The sequence below is a fragment of the Phocoena sinus genome, chromosome 12, assembly GCF_008692025.1.
Source record: "Phocoena sinus isolate mPhoSin1 chromosome 12, mPhoSin1.pri, whole genome shotgun sequence".
Taxonomy (NCBI): domain Eukaryota; kingdom Metazoa; phylum Chordata; class Mammalia; order Artiodactyla; family Phocoenidae; genus Phocoena; species Phocoena sinus.
The window spans coordinates 67,379,942-67,405,351 of record NC_045774.1 but is presented as its reverse complement, the minus strand read 5'-3'; the positions used below and the strand labels follow the sequence as shown (position 1 = coordinate 67,405,351).

Sequence of the window (25,410 nt, the reverse complement as noted above, 5' to 3'; positions counted from 1 at the left end):
TAATTTATGACAAAGGAGCCAAGAATATACAATGGGGAAAGGATAGTCTCTTCAATAAATGATGTTGGGAAAACTGGACAGCCACAAGCAAAAGAATGAAACCGGACCCTTATCTTACAGCACACACAAGAATCAACTCGAAATGAACTAAAGACGTGAATTTAAAACCTGCAACTATACTTAATATCTTGTAATAACCTATAATGGTAAAGAATGTTGGAAATGCCCTGGCGGTCCAGTGGTTAGAACTTCGCACTTCCACTGCAGGAGACATGGGTTGAATCCCTGGTCATGGAACTAAGATCCCGCAAGCAGCGTGGCGTGACCAAAATAAATAAATAATATAAAAAAAGAATATATATACATGTATAACTGAACCACTTTACTGTACACTTGAAACTAACACAACATTATAAATCAACTATATTTCAATAATTTTTTTAAAAACCTGAAACCATAAAATGCCTAGAAAAAAAAATATATAGGGGGTAAGCTTCTGGACATCGGTCTTGGCAATAATTTTCTGAATTTGACACCAAGAGTAAAGGCAAAAGCAAAAAATAAAAAAGTGGGACTACATCAAATTAAAAGGCTTCTTTCTGCACAGCAAAGGAAATCATTAACAAAATAAAAAGACAACTTACGGAACGGGAGAAAATGCTTGCAATTTTTATATACATATATATCTGATTAGAAGTTAATATCCAAAAATATATAAAGAATTCACACAACTCAACAGAAAAAACTAAAAAATGGGCAGAGGAACTGAATAGACATTTTTCCAAAGAAGACATAAATGGCCAACAGGAACATGAAAAGGTACTTAACATCACAAATCATCAGGGAAATGCAAATCAAAACCACAATGAGGTATCATCTCACACTTATCAGAATGGCTATCATCAAAAATACAACAGGGCGGGCTTCCCTGGTGGTGCAGTGGTTGAGAGTCCACCTGCCGATGCAGGGGACATGGGTTCGTGCCTCAGTCCAGGAGGATCCCACATGCCGTGGAGCGGCTGGGCCCGTGAGCCATGACCGCTGAGCCTGTGGGTCCAGAGCTTGTGCTCTGCAACGGGAGGGGCCACTGCAGTGAAAGGCCGGCATACCGCAAAAAAAAAAAAAAGAAAAACAACAGGGCTCCCCTGATGGCACAGTGGTTGAGAGTCCGCCTGCCAATGCAGGGGACACGGGTTCATGCCCCAATCCGGGAAGTGAGCCATGGCTGCTGAGCCTGCGCATCCGGAGCCTGTGCTCCACAGTGGGGGAGCCCACAACAGTGAGAGGCCCATGTACCACACACACACACAAAAAAACCAACAGATAAGTATTAGTGAAGATGTGGAAAAAAGGGAACCCTTGTACACTGTTGGTGGGAATCTAAATTGGTATAGCTACCATCAAAAACAGTATAGAAGTTCCTCAAAAAATTAAAAATAGAACTATCATATGATCCAGCAACCCCAGTTCTGGGTATATATTCAAAGGAAATAAAAACTGAATCTCAGATATCTGCACTCCTCTGTTCACTGCAGTATTATTCACAATAGCTAAGATATGGAAACAACCTAGGCGTCCACCAACAGAAAAAGGAATAAAGATGTGGTATATGTGGGTGCATATATGTATGTATACATGTGCGTGTGTGTAAATGTATGTGCATATATAAATATATAATGGAATATTATTCAGCCATTAAAAAGGACACCCTGCTATTTGTGACAGCAAGGATGAATCTTGAGGGCATTATGCTAAGTGAAATAAGTCAGAGAGAGAAAGACAAACACTACACAATATCACATGTGGAATCTAAAAAATCCAAATGCAAAAAAACAGACACTAAAATGATAGTTACGAAGGGCTGGGGGTGGAGGAAAAGAGGAGATGTTGATCAAAGAGTACAAACTTCCAGCTATAAGACAAATAAATTCTGGGGATCTAATATCCAGCATAGTGATTACAGTTAGTAAGACTATACTATATGATCAAAAGTTGCTAAGAAACTAGGTCTTAAATAGATGGTAATCATGTGACGCTATGCAGGTATTAGCTAATGCCATGGTGGTAATCATTTTGCAATATTTAAGTGTATAAAATCAATATACTGTACATCTTAAACTTACTTAATGTTATATGTCAATTATAGCTCAATAAAGCTGGGGTAAAAAGAAAAATACATGTGTTAGGCTTTTTGACGTACTGTCTACCTCTACCCAAAGGGCTCTACAATTCTCCATCTCTTGCATTTCATCCAAATCTATACTGATTTCACAGATTAGAATTGGAAAACCAATTTACCTAAAACAAATTTGTCAACAAATCAGGTGTAAAGATCACATTTGTTCGAAGCTTTAGAAGATTTGATTACAGAAAGGTTTTCTCATTTGGACAGGTCATTAGACTCTCGGCATATCACACTCCTACTGATACGTTTGGAAATATTTATAGTAACTACCCTTTTCAAAAGTTCTAATATCATGTAGCCTGTGACAGTATGTGTGGTAATATAGGTAGAAATCACCATCAGTTTCGTTTTCAATGGTACAAAATATTTTTGTACAAGGTCCAATTAAATCTGAGACCTAGGGGCTTCCCTGGTGGCGCAGTGGTTGAGAGTCCACCTGCTGATGCAGGGGACACGGGTTCGTGCCCTGGTCCGGGAGGATCCCACATGCCGCGGAGCGGGCTGGGCCCATAAGCCATGGCCGCTGAGCCTGTGCGTCCGGAGCCTGTGCTCCGCAACGGGAGAGGCCACAATAGTGAGAGGCCCGCGTACCGCCAAAAAAAAAAAAAAAAATCTGAGACCTAGTTGGAAAACAAACCTAAAGGCTAGTTTATTTTATTGACCAAGCTTTGGGCAAAACAATAATTACCTGAGTATAATGATTTCAAAGAAAAGGCAGATTGTTGAGGGGCTATGAGTTACTCCAGGAACTGTTAACAACAAAATAAACACTTCCAACAGACTGACCAAACAAAACGAAAGTATCTTATTATAGAATTTACATACCAGAAACAGCACTGTCCAACCCAGCATATATGTCCAAAGAACCTTCATCATTATTTTTAAGAGGAGAAGCTGCAAAAAAAAATCAAAGACTAGTTAAAACTGACTCTATGCACTTAGTGGAGTTTTTCTATTCTGACTCTGAAGGACCAGAAAAAGAAAGACTTTATTAGTCCAGTGTGAAAAAAGAAAGTTGTTTAGAAGCTTTTGTACATCCTTATAAACACACACATCTTAGTACACAGGTTTAGACTTAAAAACTCACTTTCATTTTTATTTTTATTTTTTATTTTTTTTTGTGGTACGTGGGCCTCTCACTGTTGTGGCCTCTCCTGTTGCGGAGCACAGGCTCCGGACACACAGGCTCAGCGGCCATGGCTCATGGGCCCAGCCGCTCCGCGGCATGTGGGATCTTCCCGGACCGGGGCACGAACCCGTGTCCCCTGCATCGGCAGGCGGACTCTCAACCACTGCGCCACCAGGGAAGCCCAAAACTCACTTTCAAAAACAAGCTAGTAGGGGCGGGTGTGGGGGTGGTGGTGGTGGGATGAACTAGGAGATTGGGATTAACATATATACACCAGTATGTATAAAATTGATAACTAATAAGAACCTGCTGTATAAAAATATAAAATAAAATAAAATTCAAATATAAAAAGAGAAGAAAAAAACCCCACACTAGTAAGAAGGTTACAACTCCAATAATAGCAGAATAGTTTCTATCAGAACAATCTTCCTGCAAAAACTATAAACTCTAAACAAAACATTAAAAGCTATCTGCAGTCAACGCTCTACCACTAGACTTACTGTGGTGATTTCGCAATACATACAAACATGGAATTATTACATTGTACATCTGAAACTACTATAATGTTATATATAAATTGTACCTAAATTAAAAAAAGAAAAAAGAAAAAAAAAGTAATCTGAAGAACTGAAGAGCAATCTAAAGCAGGCAAAAACTGGAGAGGAGATGACACCTGAAAGAAGAAAACAGCACTGCATGAATTCCCTATCCCCCTTTTATTACAAGTTTTTGTGGAATGATAGGCTCTAGCTGGAGCCACACTTGGCAGCAAAAACTCAGATGGAAACTTCTAGTCCTGATAGCTTAAAGAAACAGAGAAAAAACTTTGGGGGTGATAACAGCAACCAGAAAGAGGAAATCCAGAGTGCCACAGAGAGGACTCCTCAAATTGTACCCAAATCTGAATGACCCCCAAATTACACATGTAAAGGTTAGAACTCCCAAAAGTCCAGCTAAAGCTAAAGAAAGCTGAACAGAGATTTCAGCTGCTGTTCACCACAGGGCTGACAGAAGATTAAGTTCAGTCAAGATAAATACCTGCTAAAATTAAAAACACCAGCACTTTTCAGAGGAATATAACAGAATCCAATGTCTCTATAACATTTACAATGTCCAGAACGCAATGCAAAATTACTCATTGGAAATCTTGGTAGAGAAATAAAAACAACTACAAGAACCAAATGAAAATTCTAAAACTGAAAGTACAATACCTAATGTAAAAATTTCAACAGAAGAGCCAGTAAGCTTGAAGATAGATCAATAAATTATTCAAATGGAAAAACAGAGAGAAAAAGATTAAAAAGTGAGAGAACAATCTTACTAACTTATAGTATATCAAAAGTTCTCACATACTATATATCCGGAGTCCCAGAAGAAAAGAGACAGTGGGGAGGAAAATGATACTAGATCCTAGAAGGACAAAAATGGTAAATAACTGAGTAAATATAAAAGACTAATATTTCATCTTAATTGCTTTTAACTCCTCTTAATTTCTTTAAGATACATACAACAGTTTAAAATAAAAATTACAGCACTGTATCAAGGGGTTCACGACATCTTTAACATAAAGGGATGGATGGAGGTTAAACACAACAATATGTACAAGATTATACAACTTACATAAAAAGATTCTTACATTTAAATAAGTAGACTGCAAAATGTTAAAGAAAAGATGTATATTGCAATCCCTTCAGAAACCAATTGTAAAAAATAATGCACAGGTGTAGCCAAAAAGCTAATATATAAATTAGAATGGAATTCTAAAATATATTCAAATAATATTTGAAAGAAGGCAAGAAAATCAGAGAGAACAAAAACTGATGAGACAAACTAAAATTTTAAAATGATAGAGGGACTTGCCTGGTGGCGCAGTAGTTAAGAATCCGCCGGCTCATGCAGGGGACATGGGTTCAAGCCCTGGTCTGGGAAGATCCAACATGCCGCGGAGCAACTAAGCCCATGAGCCACAACTACTGAGCCTGCGCTCTAGAGCCTATGAGCCACAACTACTGAGCCTGCGTACCACAACTACTGAAGTCCACACGCCTAGAGCCCACGCTCTGCAACAAGAGGAGCCACCGCAATGGGAAGCCTGAACACTGCAACGAAGAGTAGCCCCCCTCGCCTCAACTAGAGAAAGCCCACGTGCAGCAACAAAGACTGAACACAACCAAAAAATAATTAATTTGTAAAAATAAAATAAAATGATAGATCTAAATCCAATCACAATAATAAAGGACATTATTGGGTTAACTGGTAAAACTGGTATAAAGATGGTAGATTAAATAAAATTACAGTATTCGTGTTAAATTTACTGAAATTGATAATTATGCTGTTCTTATGTAAGAAAACCAACTTTTTCTTGTGACATACCCACTGAAGTATTTGGAGGTAAAGGACCATAATGTATACAACTTAGTATCAAATGGGTCAGGAAAAAATTGTGTGTGTGTGTGTGTGTGTGTGTGTGTGTGTGTGTATGTGTGTGTTTAAAGAAAAAAGTAATAAATAAGCAAACTTAGAAAGACAATTAAAATGAGCTCTTACCAGAAAAGACATCAAATAAACTTGTTCCATCACCATTGTCATCATCTGCTGCCATGATCCTATTTCTTTTTGATAGTCGCCATCTAAAGTATTAAATATAAATATTCTCCACTGTTAAAATCAACCTCACAATTCAGAGACTAAACTTAGCTTTAAGTTAAAAGACAACTTTCAAATTTGGACACACTGACAATGTTCACTCTATTGTGATTTTTTTTAAATATCTAATATTTTCCAAAAGCTAAAACTAGAAAACAAAAATCTTAAACTTGCTGATACGGTTAACCCATGCCACAGAGTAAATGATGCTAATTTTATAAAGTAGACCAAAACATAAATTAACTTGTATACTTAAACAAGCCAACTATCATAAAAGTGCAACTATATGGTGAATTCTGTGAGTCCTCTTAGCAAATCATCAAATCTGGTGGTGATCTTGGGGACTCTAGACACACGTGTTTTTACCAATAAGGGAGTAAGATGGGCAAAGAGCAAACAGTTCGATACTATACTAGGGTGGTAAAGGTGTGGGAAAAGAGTGATGTATATACTCTAATACATCAAGTGTATACTGGTACAAGCTCTATGGAGGCAATATGGCAATAGCTATCAAGTTTCTAAATGCAAACACTCTTTGACCCAACAATTTCATATCTAGTAATTTGCTCTACAGATATACAAGCACATGATTACAAAAATGTGTATACCAGAATATTCAATGTAGCACTGTTTGTAGCAGCAAGACTAGTAGCAATGTAAGAATCCAAAGCAGTAAAAAAAAAAAAAAAAAAAAAAAAAAATCTGACTTATCTGACATTCTCCATTCTGCCTGTAAAATACATGAATGTTGCCTATGGTCAAAGAACTATGGCCACTGTGGCTCCTTGGGGTCACTAAGGCTACCTGTGCGTGCACACTTCTGCTCCCACCAACTGAGATATTCACTTACCAACAACCAGGTACATTTATTATCAAACCCAATTATGTTTATTTCCTTATTTTTCTAAGTAGTAGTATGATGAAAGATTACATTACCAAAGGGAGTTATTTTCCAGTGAAAACTAGGCTGAGTGTTCTGGAAAGACTAAAAGGCAAGTAGCAAGACACTTACAGTTGCTGCCAAATCAAATAAGGGTGAGATAATCCAAAATACTGGAAAAGAAAATCTAGTCTGTACTCTGACTGACTCAGAAGTATTGAATTTCTTACTCTAATGAAGAAAGTGCTGGAAATCATAAGCAACTTCTTATGGGTGTGCAAGAAAGAAGTCAGAACTCAAACCATTGGATGTATACTCAAAGAAAAGGTCGTGGTTCTACCACAACAAATAAAATTTATATATTATTCCTTTAAATAAAATTAAGGTATATGTATATCTTTTTTTCTTCATTCCCCACATTCCCCATTTTTTCCAAATAGCTGACTTGATTAATCAACTGTTATAATATAGCTTGTGCAATAATTACAAAAGGCACAAATGGCATAATCACATTTGGCAAATAACACAACTGACTCTTGGTAAAGCAAAACTCAACTGATGGAGCAGAAACTCATAGGCTTCCTGACGGTAATCAACTCCTAGCTGTAAAGTGTCACATGGAGAGGGGGGCATCAGTCAATGGGTTTTTTACAAAATGGAGATCAATTAATCTAAAGATTTGGTTAAAAAGATGATTTGGTTAAACTGATCAAATAGATCAAAGCTTTCATTGCATACCATTTCACACAGTTTTAGTTTTTACTACTAAAAAAAGATTCTACTTGTCTTGGTAAATTAAAACTGGGAAATACAAAAGATCTAACAAATCCTGGATCTTTTGTTCCTCATCTGTCTTAAATTTTCTCCAACTGTTCACGGGATCTTTGCCAAACCTTAATTTCTAGGCCCCTATCACCAAATAAATAAATAAATTACTTATAAATTTAAGAGAAAGTGACCATTTCTTAGTCACACCAGATGTAGCATTATGAGATCTTCAAAATTGTTTCTGAGAATAATATATATACATAGCAACATAAAGAAGTTGTCAAAAGAATATACGTGGTTACTCACTATGTACTATACATAAAGTTAAAGGAACTGTGGCAATTATGATGTCTCTTTATTCCATATCTACCCTGTGTGATGATGGAGGTAGGCCTTGCAAAGATTTCTCTTTTGCTAACTGGTGCTACGTACAGCCTTGTCACTAGAGAGTGCTGGAGGGAGCCTGGAAAGGAAGCCAGTTTCTCCTCCTAGTTTCAGTGTGCCTGGCTAGCCAGGCTCCTGTGGGGCAAGCTTTCTCCAGCATTCAGTTCCAGCAGCAGACAGTTTCTCCAGCACTAGGTTCCTGCAAGGGCACAATTTTTCTGCATGCTTGCCTCCTATACGTAAGGTTGCTATTACAATGGGCTCATGCAGGACACAGCTTTCTCCTGCTAGGCTCATGGAGAGGGCAGCTTCTCCAACTCTTGGATCCCACAGTACCTGACAGCCAGCAGCATCCAGGAGCTTCCCCATGCGCCTCCTGACCAGATTCAAAGGAAGGTCACTAGAAAGGCACTTAGCAACTTCTCCACCATCCAATTAGCCCTGGCCACTCTTTCCAATGAGGGGGAGACAGCTCTTCTTCAGATGAGCTATCTCAGCCCTAAAGGTGGTGGCTGATCCTTATATCTGCTATTCCTACATTCCTTCGGGTTATCTTTAACTCTTTACTAACCAATTCCCAGTTATTCCAACCTCTGTTAATAATTCTTTATACTAAGCTTTCTCTTTTCAAATTACCATGTGTTTTTTGTCTCCTGATTGGACGTTGTCTGATACAGGTAAGCAGTCACAATAGAGGTTTTAACACACCCTTCTCTGCTAATAAAGCAGTTAAAGAGATTTAAAGATACAGCTCTCAACACAAAATTGACAGGTTTGATCTGACGATTTTTACTGATATATTACCTACAGTAAAAGAACTCATATTACTTTCAAGCATATTTATAAAAACTGACAATATATCATAATAGAGTTAGTTTCAACAAATTTCATAAAGTGCTTTTATCAATAAAATTTGAAATTAACAGTGCATTTTCAAATTTCCCAATTCCTTTGGAAATTTACAAACATAGGTCAAAGAACAAACATTAATGGAAACTGGGAAATACATAGAACTAAATAACAATGAATACACCACAAAACAAAATATTTGTGGGGTACAATCAAAATAGTACTTTTAGAGGAAAAGTTATATCATTAAATAAATTTATAGGGAAAGAATACAAACTATTGAGGTCAACATCCAACTCAAGAAAAAGAACAAAGTAAACTGAAAGAAAGAAACACATAAAAAAGAGAAATTAATAAAAAGAAACTAACACTATAAAGATGAATAAAGATAAACACTGGCTCTTTGAAAAGACAAATCAAATAGGCATATGCCTGGAAAAACTAATAAAGAAAAAGAAAGAAGGCACAAACATTAGGAATAAAAAAGGAGTGACAGCTTCACATATAGCAGAGATTAAGTTATTAACAAAATATATTTGAAAGTTCAATGAAATGGATAGTTTTTTAGAAAAATGTAACTTGCCAAAACTGAAGAAGAAACAGAAAATATGTACACATCTAGGAGGATTAAATTATTTGATACAGTAATTAATCTACTCATAAAGAAACTACTAGGGCTTCCCTGGTGGCACAGTGGTTGAGAGTCCGCCTGCCGATGCAGGGGACACGGGTTCATGCCCCGGTCCGGGAAGATTCCACGTGCCGCGGAGCGGCTGGGCCTGTGAGCCATGGCCGCTGAGCCTGCGCTCCGCAACGGGAGGGGCCACAACAGTGAGAGGCCCGCGTACCACTAAAAAAAAAAAAAAAAAAGAAAAAAAAGAAACTACTAAACCCAGACAGTTTTACAGGTGAATCCTATCATACCTTCAAAGAACAGATAAACCATAATCTATTCCAGACAACATATAGGAAAAAAAGAAGGCTGAGAGACATATATGTTTATTAGGTTAGTATAGTCTAGACATCAAAACTGGGCAAAGACAGGGCAAAACAGGAAAATTACAAGACAAGAAAACTATAAGTCAATCTTTCTTATGAACATAGAAATAGCCTTTAAAAAAAATTAGCCAGCTGCAGCCATCAAGACATTAAACAAAAAACAAAAACAAAAATACACTACAGACAAGTAAGATTTATCCCCAAAAATGCTAGGATAGTATAGCATTAAAAACTCAATTCATTGGGCTTCCCTGGTGGCGCAGTGGTTGAGAGTCCGCCTGCCGATGCAGGGGACACGGGTTCGTGCCCCGGTCCGGGAAGATCCCACATGCCGCGGAGCGGCTGGGCCCGTGAGCCATGGCTGCTGAGCCTGCGCGTCCGGAGCCTGTGCTCCGCAACAGGAGAGGCCACAACAGTGAGAAGCCCACGTACCGCAAAAAAAAAAAAAAAAAAAAAAAAAAAAAAACTCAATTCATATAAGCACTGTCTTCTAGTTGATAAAGTTGCTTCCCAGCAGGGTATGAGTTGTTAGTTCTGATACTGTTATATGTGTATATTGGAATTGAACAATTTAAATAGATGGGTGGTAGATGGTGGGAGCCAGGTTTCTTGCTACTGAAGTGGAAGGTTACAGAAAAGCAAGAGAACACACTAAAAATGATCCCTGTGGTAATGGATTATAGTTGAAGACATCAGTAAGAACTCACATTTAACTTAACATAGATAACAGATGATTATATACAGAAATATTTTCAGGTATATGTATATACATCAGTTAGTAGACACATATGTACTATTTCTTTGCTCCACCAGCAAAGTAGCAATAAGCACAACGAGTATCCATATCTTGGCTTCTAATACTATTCTCCATTAAGACGGACCAGGGCTTCTTGAAGAAATGGCTGATTCTAAGACAAGGGCAGAAAATGCACAAGATGAACATGGAGCATCTTACAGTGCAAGAAAGAAAGGAAGTGTCAAAAAAAAAAGAAAGAAAGAAACTAACAGAGGTATGTCAAAGAGGCACTGGAACCAACTGAAAGAGTTTTCAATAGCCAAAGCTGGAACAATTTGAGCAACAAATTAAAGTAGTACTGGATTATAACCCAAAGCATAAAATAAACATACATGGTCCACACTGATATAAGTAAATTAGTAAATGGAGAAGAAACAGATCTTCCATGCAGAATTCCAAATAAATTATGTTGATACTCCACTCTAAAGCAGGCAGGGCCTAATTTCCCACTCCTTAAATGAGGGCTCTGCACTGTGACTTATTTCCAAAGAGTAGAGTACGGAATTGGGTGGGGGGCTAACTTTATGGTGAAGAAACCAGACAAACATTACTTTAGTCAAAGGATCAAGCCAACATCAACAGTCATAAATCATGTTGAAAATATGTACTCTTGATATATGATGAAAATGGCACTTTACCTTTGATCTTCCCAAAACCCATAACCTCAGTCTAATGATGAGATAAACATCAAATTCTAATTAGAGGAGCATCCTACAATATACCTGTCTAGTACTCCTCAAAACTGCTAAGGACACCAAAAACAAGGAATGAGAGAAAATGCCACAGTAGAGGAGAGCCCAAGAAGACATGACAACTAAATGTAATATGGTGTCCTGAAATAAAAAAAAAGGATAGATATTGGGTAAAAATAAAGGAAATCTGAATAAACTATGGACTTCAATTAATAATAATGTATCGGGGCTTCCCTGGTGGCGCAGTGGTTGAGAGTCCGCCTGCCGATGCAGGGGACACGGGTTCGTGCCCCGGTCCGGGAAGATCCCACATGCCGCTGAGCCTGTGCTCCGCAACGGGAGAGGCCACAACAGTGAGAGGCCCGCATACCGCAAAAAAAAAAAAAAAAAAAAAAAAAATAATGTATCAATTTTTTCATTAATTATAAGAAATTATCGTAAGATATTAATAGCGAAAACTGGGGGGTGGAGGGTGACATATGGGGATTCTCTGTACTTCCTAATTTTTCTGTAAATCTAAAACTGATCCAATAATAGTCTACTAAGTAAAAATTAGTATATTTCATGCTAGATTAGAAAAGAAAAAATATAATCATCTCAACATCTGCATAGGAAGGGCATATGGTAAAGTTCAACACTAACTTTCAGCAAAGTTGGAATTTATGAAAGTTTAAGATGGGACGTTACAGGAAATCCTTTGCGGTCCAGTGGTTAGGACTCGGACTCTGTGCTTCCACCACAGGGGGCACAGGTTCAAGAACTAAGATCCCACATGCTGGGCAGTGCGGCCAAGAAGAAAAAGATGGGAACTTTCATAAACTGATAGAAGACATATTTCTACTAAAAAAAACCAAAACCCCTCACATTGGGACTTCCCTGGTGGCGCAGAGGTTGAGTCCACCTGCCAATGCAGGGGACATGGGTTTGAGCCCTGGTCTGGAAAGATTCCACATGCCGCCGAGCAGCTAAGCCCATGCGCCAAAACTACTGAGCCTGCGCTCTAGAGCCCACGAGCCACAACTACTGAGCCTGTGTGCCACAACTACTGAAGCCCACGTGCCTAGAGCCCATGCTCCAGAACAAGAGAAGCCACTGCAATGAGAAGCCCGTGCACTGCAAGGAAGAGTAGCCCCCGCTCGCTATAACTAGAGAAAGCCCATGTGCATCAACAAAGACCCAATGCAGCCAAAAATAAATAAATAAATTTATTTAAAAAAAAAACCAAACCCTCACGTTAATCATCATGCATGATGTTAAAACCACAGAAGCATCTCCTTCAAAGTCAAGCTTGCTTCTATTAGCAAAAAGAGTAAAACATGAAATGAGACAGAACTGGAAAGGAAGAAACAAAGCTGCCATTATTCACACTATGATCACCTATACAGAAAATCTACAAATTATTAGAACTGGTAAGAGTTTCTCAAAGTCGCTGAATGTAAGATTATACACAAAAGCAACAGGTTTCCTATATGACAGCAAACAGTTTTTAAACATAACTGATAAGAAGATATTATTCACAACAACAAAACTATAAGGTACATAGGAATTAATCTAATATAAGACCTTTATGGAGAAAATAATAAAAGATCTAAATCAGGGATTTGAAAACCTTTTCTTCTCCTTCTTCTTTTTTTTTTTTTTTCTGGCCATGCCGTGAGGCATGCGGGATCCTAGTTCCCTGACCAGGGATTGGACCTGTCCCCTACAGTGGAAGTGCAGAGTCCTAACCACTGGACCTCCAGAGTCCTAACCACTGGACCTCCAGGGACATCCCCTGAAAACCTTTTCTTCTTAAAGGGTCAGGAAGTAGGCATTTTATGCTTGTAGACCATCTGGTCTGTCACAAGGACTTAACTGCTGCTGTAGCTCCAAAACAACCATAGACAACTCGTAAATGAATAGAGGCAGCTGTGTTCCAATAAAACTTTATTTACAAGAACAGGCAGCCTACCTCTGCTCTAAATAAACGATAAAATATGTCTCAATCATTTTTAGGAAAACTCAACATCAAGGTTGGCAATTCTCCCTAACTTTATCTATAAACTCAATGCAATCCCAAACTTAACAAGCTGACCATAAAATTCAAATTGAAATGCAAAGGGCCTAGGAGAGTCAGGACATATTTTATTTTGATGGGGAGAGAGTAAATTTTTTTTTTTTTTTTTTTTTTTGCGGTATGCGGGCCTCTCACTGTTGCGGCCTCTCCCATTGCGGAGCACAGGCTCCGGACGCGCAGGCCCAGTGGCCATGGCTCACGGGCCCAGCCACTCCGCGGCATGCGGGATCCTCCCGGACCGGGGCACGAACTGGCATCCCCTGCATCGGCAGGCGGACTCTCAACCACTGCGCCACCAGGGAAGCCCGAGAGTAAATTTTTTATTGAAGTATAAAAATAGAAAAAAGCCCAAATCATAAGTAGACAGTCCTATATTTTTCACATACTGAACACATCCATGGAATTACCACTCAGATCAAGAAACAGACCATTACCAGCACCCTAGAAGTACTCCTTGGGCCCCCTTAAAGCCACTATCCCCTCCAAAATGTTGGCAAAAATGTGTGGAGAATAAAAGCATACACGTTGCCGAGGACTTGCTTGGTAGGAGGGGAAGGACTTGCATGTCAATGGAGGAGAGGGAGGTATCTGTGGAGATCTCTGTAGATTCCAAATGAGAATATTAACCTTGGAGGAAAGGCAGACATGGAGAACTGTAAATAAAACAGCCTAGTTGAAACAGACCTCAGAACAGGATTGGGAGACAAAACTAAAATTTCATTAGTGTCAAACAGAAGATACTAAATGTCAAACCAACATATCTGGTCTTGAACTTCCAGAAGATAAGAGCACTGAAGGTTTGTGAGTTAGTACATTGATACAAAGAAAGGAAAGAGGAAGACTAACTTGTGGAATGAACTGGAAAGACAAACGTGTAGGAAAAGAAACTGGGAGGGAGGCTACTATAAAGGTCCACATGATAAGACTTAACCCAAGACGGAGACAGTCAGAACGAAAAGAGTGATTACATGAGGCATAATAATGGAAGAAAGTAAATTATGTAAGTGCCTGGATATGGAAAATATAAACTATCATCTCCTGCCTCAATTCACTCTCAAGCTAAAAGCTTGCATTATCTTTGACTCTTTCTTAGCACCACACTCACTTTCAAGCAGTCACAAATTCTTAGTGATTTTTAAATCTCTCAAATTAGTGTCTCCTTTGCACTGTCACTGTTCCAGTTTCAGATACAATTATTTCTCACTTAAATTATTATAAAAGTCTCCTAGCTAGTTTCTACACTACCAATATCTTTTTCCTCTTACCATTTTCCACACTGAGGCCAAAATTAACCCTGTTTATGTCTAGCCCGTGTTTCTCTCCCAGGTCAGAAACCTTCAACAGCTGCCCCAAATAAAATTATCAAGTTGAGCTTCCCTAGTGCAGAACCCAAGGCCTTTCTAGAAATGTCTATCAGTGCTTTTCTATTTCTCACTGTTTCCCTCACACACTCCAGCCACAGCCACCACAGCACGTTTCTGTAATGCAAGTTAGCACATACATTATTGAGAAACAAAGAAATGATGTCAGTATAACCCAGAAATTATGTTGGTTCAGATGGAGTTCTTTCCCAGGATGTTAAAGTTTTGCGCCATTAATGAACAGCAGCTAAACACAGCAAGCAAGAAGGAATCTAGTCCTGTACCTGCCACCCTTACCCTAGATACCCATCAGTCCCCTTTCTTCCTCTAGTCTCAGTACAGCCAAAGGCTCTGTCTTGCATGGGCTTAAGCTTGTTTTCCCTCAATCTTTGTGGGAGGCAGGATGGGGGACAAAGCCAAACACAAGGCAATGAGCCAGAGCCATTCAGTCCACCGTCACAAGATTTCACACGAAGCCTGCATCTGCCTCTGTACCCACAACCTCTGATGTTTATGTCCCTCTTCTTGTTGCCGCAATCCTTCCTTATTCCTCCTTCCATCAAGCTATCTTCATCCTTATTTTCTCTTGAGGAAAAGACCTATATTTACTGAGATACTTATTTACTGGGAATCTAACATGTCTTTTAACTGTGCCGATATTTTAATTACAATTGATATTGTTCCTGTTGCTGCTCCAGTAATATGAGTAGATAGGCTTTGAGTATTCTGCTCCTATTTTTCCCATAAACCCTGTCTTAGTGAGTGATTTTGCAGAAGTAAAGATTTTTCAAGAATACATATAACATTAGAGCAGAAATAACTGTACTTGCAGTTCCTGAAATATGCCATGTACTTCAGCCCCACAATATCTTGCTCGTTCTGTTTCCTCACCTGGACTGCTCATCCCCTTCCCAAACCCAGCTACCACACAAAAAATAAATAAATTAGGGACTTCCCTGGTGGCGCAGTGGTTGAGAGTCCACCTGCCAATGCAGGGGACACGGGTTCGAGTCCTGGTCCGGGAAGATCCCACATGCCGCGGAGCAACTAAGCCCGTGCACCGCAACTACTGAGCCTGCGTTCTAGAGCCTGCGTGCCACAACTACTGAGCCCGCGAGTCACAACTACTGAAGCCCGCACGCCTAGAGCCCGTGCTCCGCAACAAGAGAAGCCACTGCAATGAGAAGCCCACGCATCGCAACTTAAGAGTAGCCCCCGCTCACCGCAACTAGAGAAAGCCCACACGTAGCGACGGAGACCCAATGCAGCCAAAAAAAAAAAAAAACCTTTTTAGAGGCATAGTTAATTCCCAATCCCTTATTCTATCAACATGCTGAGCATGTCATTATTGCATTTACCAATCTCTACCGGAATCATTTGCCTTCTAAAGTGTTCCTTAAACTTTAACAGGCAACAGAAAATCCTGGAGAAGTTTCATAAGGCACAGCATTAAGATCACAATGCTTGTGATGCCTCCAGGGACTGCAGGCAGGGTCTGGCCCCTGCAAACTCCTCTCCCTGACTCTTCCTCTAGTGCCTCTTTCAGGTGCTCACATGCACATTGTTCCTTCCTGCCTCAGGAAATTTGCAGATGCTGTTCCTTCTACCTAAAAAAGCTCTTCACCTCCATCACCTAGTTCTCTCCCCTAAATCAGTTAGCCTTCAGCTCAGTTGTCACTTCTTCCAGGAGATCCTCCGTCTCCTTTCTCCCTCTCTTCACCAGCCTGATGGGGCCATGGTAGGCCTATCCCAGGATCCCCAAGAACCTTGTAGGTTATGTTAAGGCATTTCCTCTTCTATCTAGAAGAGAACAGGGAGCCACCAAAGTGTTGCCAGCCAGGAAAGATAGGATCAAATATGCTGGTAGGTCTGGGGCTAGAGAATTATGCACAGCAGTAAGCAGCTTACTTGGGACACAGATGACCCTTGCTCAACAAACATCGGCCTCACCCTACCTCCCCAGGGGATCTCCAGTAAGTCCCTATGGTAGTGTTTTCCAGAATGGGACATGACTATCACTGGGGGCTGGCTCTAGGGATAATTTTAGTGGCATATAACCAAATATTTTTCAAAGATGAACATATTTATTTCAATGGGGATTCAAAAATAAAACTTGCATTCTAAACCCATGATTTCATGGCTGTTATTGCTTAGGACAAACTTCATGTGGTTGATACTCAACTGACTAACTAAAGCTTGGGACCTCTTGCTCAAGTCAAACTTGCCAAGTACCCTGAAAAACCCCTCCACTTCTTTCTCTATACAACTCTCCTGCCTGAAATGTCCTTCCAATCCCCTGCTTTGGAAATTCTACATACCCTTCAAAGTCTCAGTTGAATCCCCGCTCAGGAAAGTGGCCTTCAATTAGGGTAGGAGATTGGCATAGTGGTTAAAAACTAAGGCTTATCAAATGTAAATTTTGGACTTTGGGTGATAATCAGGTATCAATGTACCAATGATTGTGTATCAATGATGTACAATGTTCACTAATTGTAACAAATGCAACACTCTGTTGTTAGATGTTGATAGAGGGAGGAAGTTGTGTGTTGGCGCAGGAAGCCTATGCAAACACTCTGCATTTTTGCTCAATTTTGCTGTGAACTTAAAAATGCTCTAAAAAATAAAGTCTATTAAAAAAAAAAAGAAAAGAAAAACCTGGGGAACTTAAAACACAAGATTTGATGGGCCCGTCTCCAAAGTTTCTGATTCAGTAGGTCTGAGATGAGGCTTGAGAATTGAATTTCTAAAAAGTTCGCAGGTAATACTGCTGGGGATCACACTCTGAGAACTATTATTTTAGACCAGTGCTGCCCAACAGAGCTTTCTATGATGATAAAAAATGTTCTATATCTGAGCTGTCCAGTATGGAAGCTACTAGCCACATGTAGCTATTGGGTACGTGAAATATGCACAGTGTGAATGACCATTAGTTTCCTATTGCTGCTCTACCAAATGACCGCAAACTTCATGGCTTAACACAAATTCATGACCTTACAGTTCTGGAGGTCAGAAGTCTCACTGGTCTAAAAATCAAGGTTCAGGAGGGCTGCATTCCTTCTGGAGGCTGTAGGGGAGAAACTGTTCTTTGCTCTTTCCAGCTTCTAGAAGCTGCTTATGTTCCTTTGCTGGTGGCTCCTTCTTCCACCTTCAAAGTCAACAGTGTGACATCTCACCTCTTGACCTCTGCTTCCATGGTCAGACTTGCTCCCCTCTCCACCTTCCTCATGCTTCCGTCATCACATGGCCTCTCCTGTCACTTACTCTCCTGCTTCCCTCTTAAGGACCCTTATGATAATACTGGCCAACTGGATAATCCAGGATACTCTACCCATCTCAAAATCCTAATCACATCTGCAAAGTTTCTTTTTTTGGGGGGGGGGGCCCACATCACGTGACTTGCGGGATCCCAGTTCCCCAACCAGGGATTGAACCCATGCCCCCTGCAGTGGAAGCAGAGTCCTAACCACTGGACCTCCAAGGAATTCCCTCCAAAGTTTCTTTTGCCACATAAAGCAACATATTCATAGGTTCCTGGGATTAGAACATGGACATATTGGGGAATCCATTATTTGGCCTAACACACTAAGGTTGATGTTTATAAATTTTATTTATTTATTTGGCTGTGTTGGGTCTTCGTTTCTGTGCGAGGGCTTTCTCTAGTTGTGGCGAGCGGGGGCCACTCTTCATCGCGGTGCGCGGGCCTCTCACTGTCGCGGCCTCGCCTGTTGCGGAGCACAGCCTCCAGATGCGGAGGCTCAGTAGCTGTGGCTCACGGGTCCAGTTGCTCCGCGACATGTGGGATCTTCCCAGACCAGGGCTCGAACCCGTGTCCCCTGCACTGGAAGGCAGATTCTCAACCACTGCGCCACCAGGGAAGCCCCGAGGTGGATGTTTAAACTGTAATTAATTTTAATTAATTTAAAGTTAAGGGACTTCCCTGGTGGTCCAGCAGTTAAGACTCCACGCTCCCAATGCAGGGGGCCTGGGTTTGATCCCTGGTCAGGGAACTAGATCCCACATGCCGCAACTAAAGATCCCGCACGCTGCAAATAAGATCCCATGTCCCGCAACTAAGACCAAGCGCAGCCAAAAAAAAAAAAGATGATTAAAAAAAAATGTTAAGTTACAGAGGGAATTCCCTCTTTAACTTTATGACAATTTAATTACAATTACAATTGTGGTTATTACAATTTAATAACACATAACTAGCTCTAAATGCTATTGGGCCCTTGTAAAAAGGTATCTGAATACTTTCCTAAGGTGACAAGCTCCTAGACATCACTACTTTATTTTCTACAACTGCAAAGCAGTTTGGATTAAACATTTGATGGGCAAACACAAGGAGGTCGGGATAGAGAGCAAGAACTGCCACAAAAAGTAGGGGTACCAGATCAGATTTATAGACTCTTCTGCTGTCCCTCAGTGCTTGAAAATTAGGATATGTTTGTACTAAAAAACAAATCAACAGTCAGCAATAAGATGCTAAAGTTAATAAACACATTCCTGTAAGTCCAAGCTCACCAAGTCCAAAACCAAAAAAGATCACCTTTCTGTCAACATTTGTCACCTCCTGACACTGCTACTTCTTTAAGTAGCATCCCTACCGATGCTACCCTACAACGCTTCTCCCACTTTTCCTCATTCTTGCTATCGAAATTTGTTTCAGACCCCCCACTATAGCTATCTAGCTATCTCCCCTCTCCAAACACATGTTACACACAACAGTTCGGTTAGTTCTTCCAAAGCAATCCTGCTCATCTCACTTCCTGCTCAAAAACTTTGTATTACTTCCCAATGTCTACTGAATAAAGTCAAGAAAGGCACCTACCTTTCTAGCCCTATCACTCACTATCCCAAGGTTTCCAAAACCCCAAGGTTCAGTGAAACTGGGTTTGTGTTCGCAAACACACTTCCTGACACCATCTCCCCGCATCTATCTAAGAGTCCACAAGCAAGCCTGGGTTTCAATACCCAGAGGTTAGAATGTGAGAATTGAGATTTTAGAGAAGTACAGTGATATAATTACGATACTTGGACTTCATCCACTACGGAATGAGGGAACCACTGAAGGCTTTTAAAGCAGAGAAATATCATGATCAAATCTGCTTTTCAGACATTCAACTCTAGCAAGAAGAGTATAGAAAATATGAGTGGCAAGGGAGATAGAAAATGCTATTAAAACATGCAGGAGAGGGGTTTGCCTGGTGCGGCAGTAGTTGAGAATTCGCCTGCCAATGCAGGGGACATGGGTACGAGCCCTGGTCTGGGAAGATCTCACATGCCGCAGAGCAACTAAGCCTGTGCGCCACAACTACTGAGCCTGTGCTCTAGAGCCCGCGAGCCACAGCTACTGAAGCCTGCACGCCTAGAGCCCGTGCTCCACAACAAGAGAAGCCACAACAATGAGAAGCCCACGCACCGCAACTTAAGGGTAGCCCCCCCTCCCCAAGGGCTTCCCTGGTGGCGCAGTGGTTGAGAGTCCGCCTGCTGATGCAGGGGACACGGGTTCGTGCCCCGGTCCGGGAGGATCCCACATGCCGTGGAGCGGCTGCGTCTGTGAGCCGTGGCCGCTGAGCCTGCGCGTCCGGAGTCTGTGCTCTGCAACCGGAGAGGCCACAACAGTGAGAGGCCCGCGTACCGCAAAAAAAAAAAAAAAAAAAAAAAAAGAGTAGCTCCAGCTTGCTACAACTAGAGAAAGCCTGCGCGTAGCAACGAAGACCCAACACAGCCAAAAAAAAAAAAAAAAAAAAATGCAGGAAACAATGAGGGATGACTAAGTTATTAGTGGAAATAAAGACTAGGACCAGACCTGAAAGAGTTCTATAGCAGAATCAAAAAGATTTTAAGGGAATGGGTATTCAAATATCCAATCTTGCCCATTTCAAAATCACAGCCCGAGCTGTCTTTTCAAAATGCAAATCTGATCATGTTTCCTCCTCTGCTTAAAACCCTTCAGTGCTTCCAGCTGATCTTAGGTTAAAAAACAAATTTTGTCACAATTCTTCTTACCAAGCCCTGAGTGACCCGGCCTCTCCCCACTCCTCTAGGGTTAGTCTGTAGCATTCTCCCCCATTCTCTGCCCTGATCATATTGGCCTTCCTTCAGCTCCTAGAACACAGTTTGCCCTTCCCACCACAGCGCCTCTGCAGGGAGTGTTCTTTCCTCACTGTTCTTCTTCACTCAACTCATCTGTGTGTGATACTGCGGCTTAAGTAATGTTTGAGCCTTCCCTGGCTACCCTTTCTCTCCACTAGGTCAGGTCCTCTGTTAAATATTCTTCTACCACTTTGTCCTTTCTCTACATGGCCTCTTTTCAGTTTATGATTACATTTTTTTGTGGGATTCCTAGAGAAATATCCACCTCACCCGCTAGGCTATAAGCTCCACCAAGAACAGGCCTGGCTCTGTTCTGTTCACCATTGTACCCCCACCTCTCAGCACAGAGCCTGACAAGTTGGTAGGTAATAAAAAAAATATTTGCTGAATTAATCAAAATCCCTATTTGTTACAGACAACTCTGCAGTTCCTAGCTTTATAACAAGGTAGTCATGCTTTTAACTGAAATGGAGAACCAAAGAAGCCATGTTGAATTATCTATCGAACATCCAGCAGAAAATGTCTAAATAGACAGTTGGAAAATGGAGTATATAGCACAGAAGACAAGACATAATTGCTACTATTTGCAATAGCCAAGACATGGAAGCAACCTAAAAGTCCATCGAGAGATGAATGGATAAAAAAGATGTAGTACATATATACAATGGAATACTACTCAGCCCATAAAAAAGAATGAAATATTGCCATCTGCAGCAACATGGATGGACCTGGAGATTGTCATACTGAGTGAAATCAGAAAGAGAAAGCCAAACACCATGTGCTAGCACTTATACGTGGAACCTAAAATATGATGCAAATGAACTTATTTACGAAATAGAAACAGACTCACAGACATAGAAAACAAATTTATGGTTATCAAAGGGGAAAGGGGATGGGGAAGGGATAAATTAGGAGTTCGGGATTAGCAGATACACACTACTATATATAAAATAAACAACAAGGTCCTGTAGCACAGGGAATTATATTCGATATCCTATAATAAAGCATAATGGAAAATAATATGAAAAACAATATATATATATATATACATAAATATATAACTAAATCACTTTGCTGTACACCAGAAACTAGCACAACATTGTAAATCAACTATACTTCATCAGTTAAAAAAAAAAGACATAATTGCTGTAGCTGGGATTACTCTTGAAATTATAAAGGCCAGTGATTCTCTTGAAAAGGAAAAGAGGAAGGAGGGGAGGAAAACTTATGTATCAGAATCTCTTGCAAAGAACGATTTTTCACACTTGCTCTCACCTTTCCCCAAATGAGGATCTCAATATACAATGAGAGTTGCTTGTGATAGGAGAGTTGCACCTAAGTGAAGAGGCAAAATTTTCAAAGTTGAGAACCAAGAAAAGAGTTGCAAGCTCACTCATAATCTTTTGAGGAACAATCCCAACGGATTCAGATGTGAAGTCGAAGCAGATGAGAGAAGGATCACCTAGACTTTTGTGAAAGGACAATGTCTTTAAGAGACAGTCTGAAAGACGTTTCCTTTAAGAAAAAAATCGAGGGAATGAAATAAACATTTGTAGTGAAAAACAAAAATGTGTAGAGAAGGAGTCAGGGGAGAGGGAGAGTGTATTTTTAGGCTCATGGGAAATACTTAATCTAATACAGCGAGAACCCTAAAAAGATGTTAAGGGGAAAAGAATAACAAACGCCACATATACTGTACACTATGTGCCAAACACTGTCCTAAATGCTCTAAATACATTATCGATTTACTTTAAATACTCCCAAAAGTCCTATGGGGTACAGACTATTCTTTTTCCCAATTTACAGATGAGGAAACAGATAAGAGAAACTTGCCCCAAGGTCAAACAGCTGGTAAAAGGCATATCTGGGCTTAGATCCCAGCTGTCTCTAAAGCCAGATGACAAAATCAAGAATATTCATTAGACAGAAGAGTATAACAAATTTTTTAACGGGCGAGCTCTTGTAAAATGGCAAGAAACGCCAGGAGATAACTGAAGTATGGGGATTCTGGCCCCGAAGGCCTCTGTCCGCCTCCAATCAAAGGAGCCCTGAGTGAGATGCGGGAGCCCTGAGTGAGATGGGGGAGGGTCCCCGAAGAGAGGCAAGGTTTGGAACTGGAGCTGTGGTGAACGGTAAAGACCAGAGAACAATCAGAATCAATGCCAACTTGATGCCTGAAGCGCAAATGCTGAGATTCTACGAATTACACATTCACATCTGATTTAGGGCCTACTATGTGTTAGGCATGACTCTCTTCGCTGTAGAGATTAAGATAAACAACTTCTCTGGGCGTAACAGTAGAGGAAACAACCAACATCAATGATCACCAGACACAGGAAAAACCCATTCCTCCAGAAAACCCCATCCGAAAGATTTAATTTAGGAGTACATTCCAAGGGAAGACTGGTTTTGGGGGGGAGGGGCAGGAAGAGCGGTCGAAAGGACACTTCCTACCTGCGCTCACCCTCGTCCCCGCCCCCGCCCGGATACTCTCGAGGGACCACAGAGGGATTGGGGGTGAAAGCCCAGAAGCTGCATCCGAGGGCGGCGGGAACGCGGCTTCCTGGGAGCCTCGGACATCAGACGCGCCATCCCCCCGCCACAGACTCCGCCGCTGCCTTCAACTCCCTGGCTCCCCGGACGCCGCCGGCCTCCGCTCAGAGTACTACCGCGCAGTGCAACCTCTTCCCCAGCAGCCCCGCGCAGACCAGAACCCCACAGCAACTTACCCGCCCCGCCTGGCCCAAGTCAACCTGGGGTCCTTTCTGGACACCGAGGTCTCTCTGGAGTCTCCACCAATGCCTGAGCACTATCAGCACGTGGAGGCGGGACTGAGCGCCCACGGCCAATCAGATCAGACGCAAAGCACGTCCCCGGCGCACATTCCTAGTTCCCGCCTTTGGGAGGGATTAAAAAAGCACGGTTGGCGCCAAACTCCCGTAGTCTTCTAGGGGCTTCAGGGAAAGGGGCGGGGTCTGGGCTGACGGGGAAGGAGGGGCGCGGCTCCGCTACCGTAGGGGCAGAACGTTGGCCGATGTAGGGGCGGTGTCTGGGAGAAGATCTTTAATGAAAGAGAAAGTAACATCTGAGAAGGCCCTGTCATTTATTTAGTTATTCTTTTAAAAATAAATTTTATTTATTTATTTATTTTTGGCTGTGTTGGGTCTTCGCTGCTGCGCTCGGGGGCTACTCTTCGTTGTGGTGCGCGGGCTTCTCACTGCGGTGGCTTCTCCTGTTGCGGAGCACGGGCTCTAGGCGCGCGGGCTTCAGTAGTTGCGGCACGCGGGCTCAGTAGTTGTGGCTCCCGGACTCTAGAGGGCAGGCTCAGTAGTTGCGGCGCACGGGCTTAGTTGCTCCGCGGCACGTGGGATCTTCCCGGACCAGAGCTTGAACCCGTGTCCCCGTGTTGGCAGGCGGATTCGCAACCACTGCGCCACCAGGGAAGCCCTATTTAGTTCTTTATTCTATTAATTCGATTGATTGTTAACCGAGTAAGCACTGTTTTCCCTCAGACACTTTACTGAATGATAAGCAATTTACCTCAGGGAGTTTGGAGCTTCGAGGAGGGGATACCAGGTCAGTGGGGTGGGAGGGAGAGGAGTGCTTTTTAGAGGTAGACTACCGACGTCGTCTCTTAGAACCTGCAGGAATCTGAGGTGCCCGTAGGGTCTAGCCTCCGGAGGCTGGGCCTGCGCCATTGATTGGTGGGGAAATAAAGCCAACTTCCGCTGCTGCCTCAACGAGGGATTTGATCTTGATCCCTAGTCCTTTCCTCCTGTTTTGTCCACTTTAACAACTTGCAACTGTCATAACAATTTATTGCATATTTTTAAAGTTTTCAAAAAGGCCCCATTTGGGAGAAAATGTTCTCTGGAAGAATACTGGTTTCCTAGATTCTCCCCCAACCACCTACCTTCGCTTCTGAAGAGAAGTTAGTCAGCCAGCATTCCAGGTAGTGGAAAGGGAAAGAGTGGACGGTGTGCAATCACAAGGCATTCGGTGTTGCTGGAGCATAAAGCGCGAGGTGAGGCTGGAGAGGGAGGAAGGGGTGAGACTTTGAAGCCGCCATAAGAGCTCGTCTTAGGGCGGAGTTGGGGAGCGCCACTGAAGGATTTTAAGCTTGGGGTGCTGGTGATCTGATTTGCATTAGTAAGATCTGTTGGCCTTGAGAAGCAGGATTTTGAGATGCTGTTGCTGTGATCCAGGCTAGAGAAGATGAGGACCTGAGGGAGATGGCAGGTAGGCTAGGGGATTGATTTTAGAATATGTAGGAGATGAACGTGACAAAACTTAGCAATTGGTTGAATACTGGTTTTCACCATGAGTGCTTAATGATAGCATTCATCAAAAAATATTTACTGAGAAAATAGCATAAGTGGCTCAAAAATAACTTAAGATTTCCAGCAAAATTATCTTCCAGAAAAGAATGACCTTATAATTTAAGCCCTTACAAAGTCTCTCATTTTTACTGGTACTCTCTTTAATGGGGGAGGGAGGGAAGCTGGGTATAAAAATATTTGCTTGGAAAGACCTCATTGCCAATTTGGCATACTTACAGAAGCCAACTGA

General features: G+C 41.4%; 1 protein-coding gene across 4 annotated transcripts in view; it reads right to left on the bottom strand.

Annotated features, from left to right (window-relative positions):
- The window catches only part of CASP8AP2 (caspase 8 associated protein 2), a 45,326-nt gene extending 21,683 nt beyond the window's left edge, over nucleotides 1–23,643 (bottom strand). For all 4 annotated transcript variants that reach the window (XM_032651218.1, XM_032651219.1, XM_032651221.1 and 1 more), the window contains exons 1-3: nucleotides 23,571–23,643; nucleotides 5,862–5,944; nucleotides 3,011–3,079 (exon numbers count right to left, since the gene is read on the bottom strand). In XM_032651218.1, coding sequence (XP_032507109.1) covers nucleotides 3,011–3,079; nucleotides 5,862–5,916 — 124 coding nt within the window. In that variant the 5' untranslated portion in view covers nucleotides 5,917–5,944; nucleotides 23,571–23,643. The remainder of the gene's footprint in view (nucleotides 1–3,010; nucleotides 3,080–5,861; nucleotides 5,945–23,570) is intronic.
- Between the last annotated feature and the right edge of the window lie 1,767 nt (nucleotides 23,644–25,410).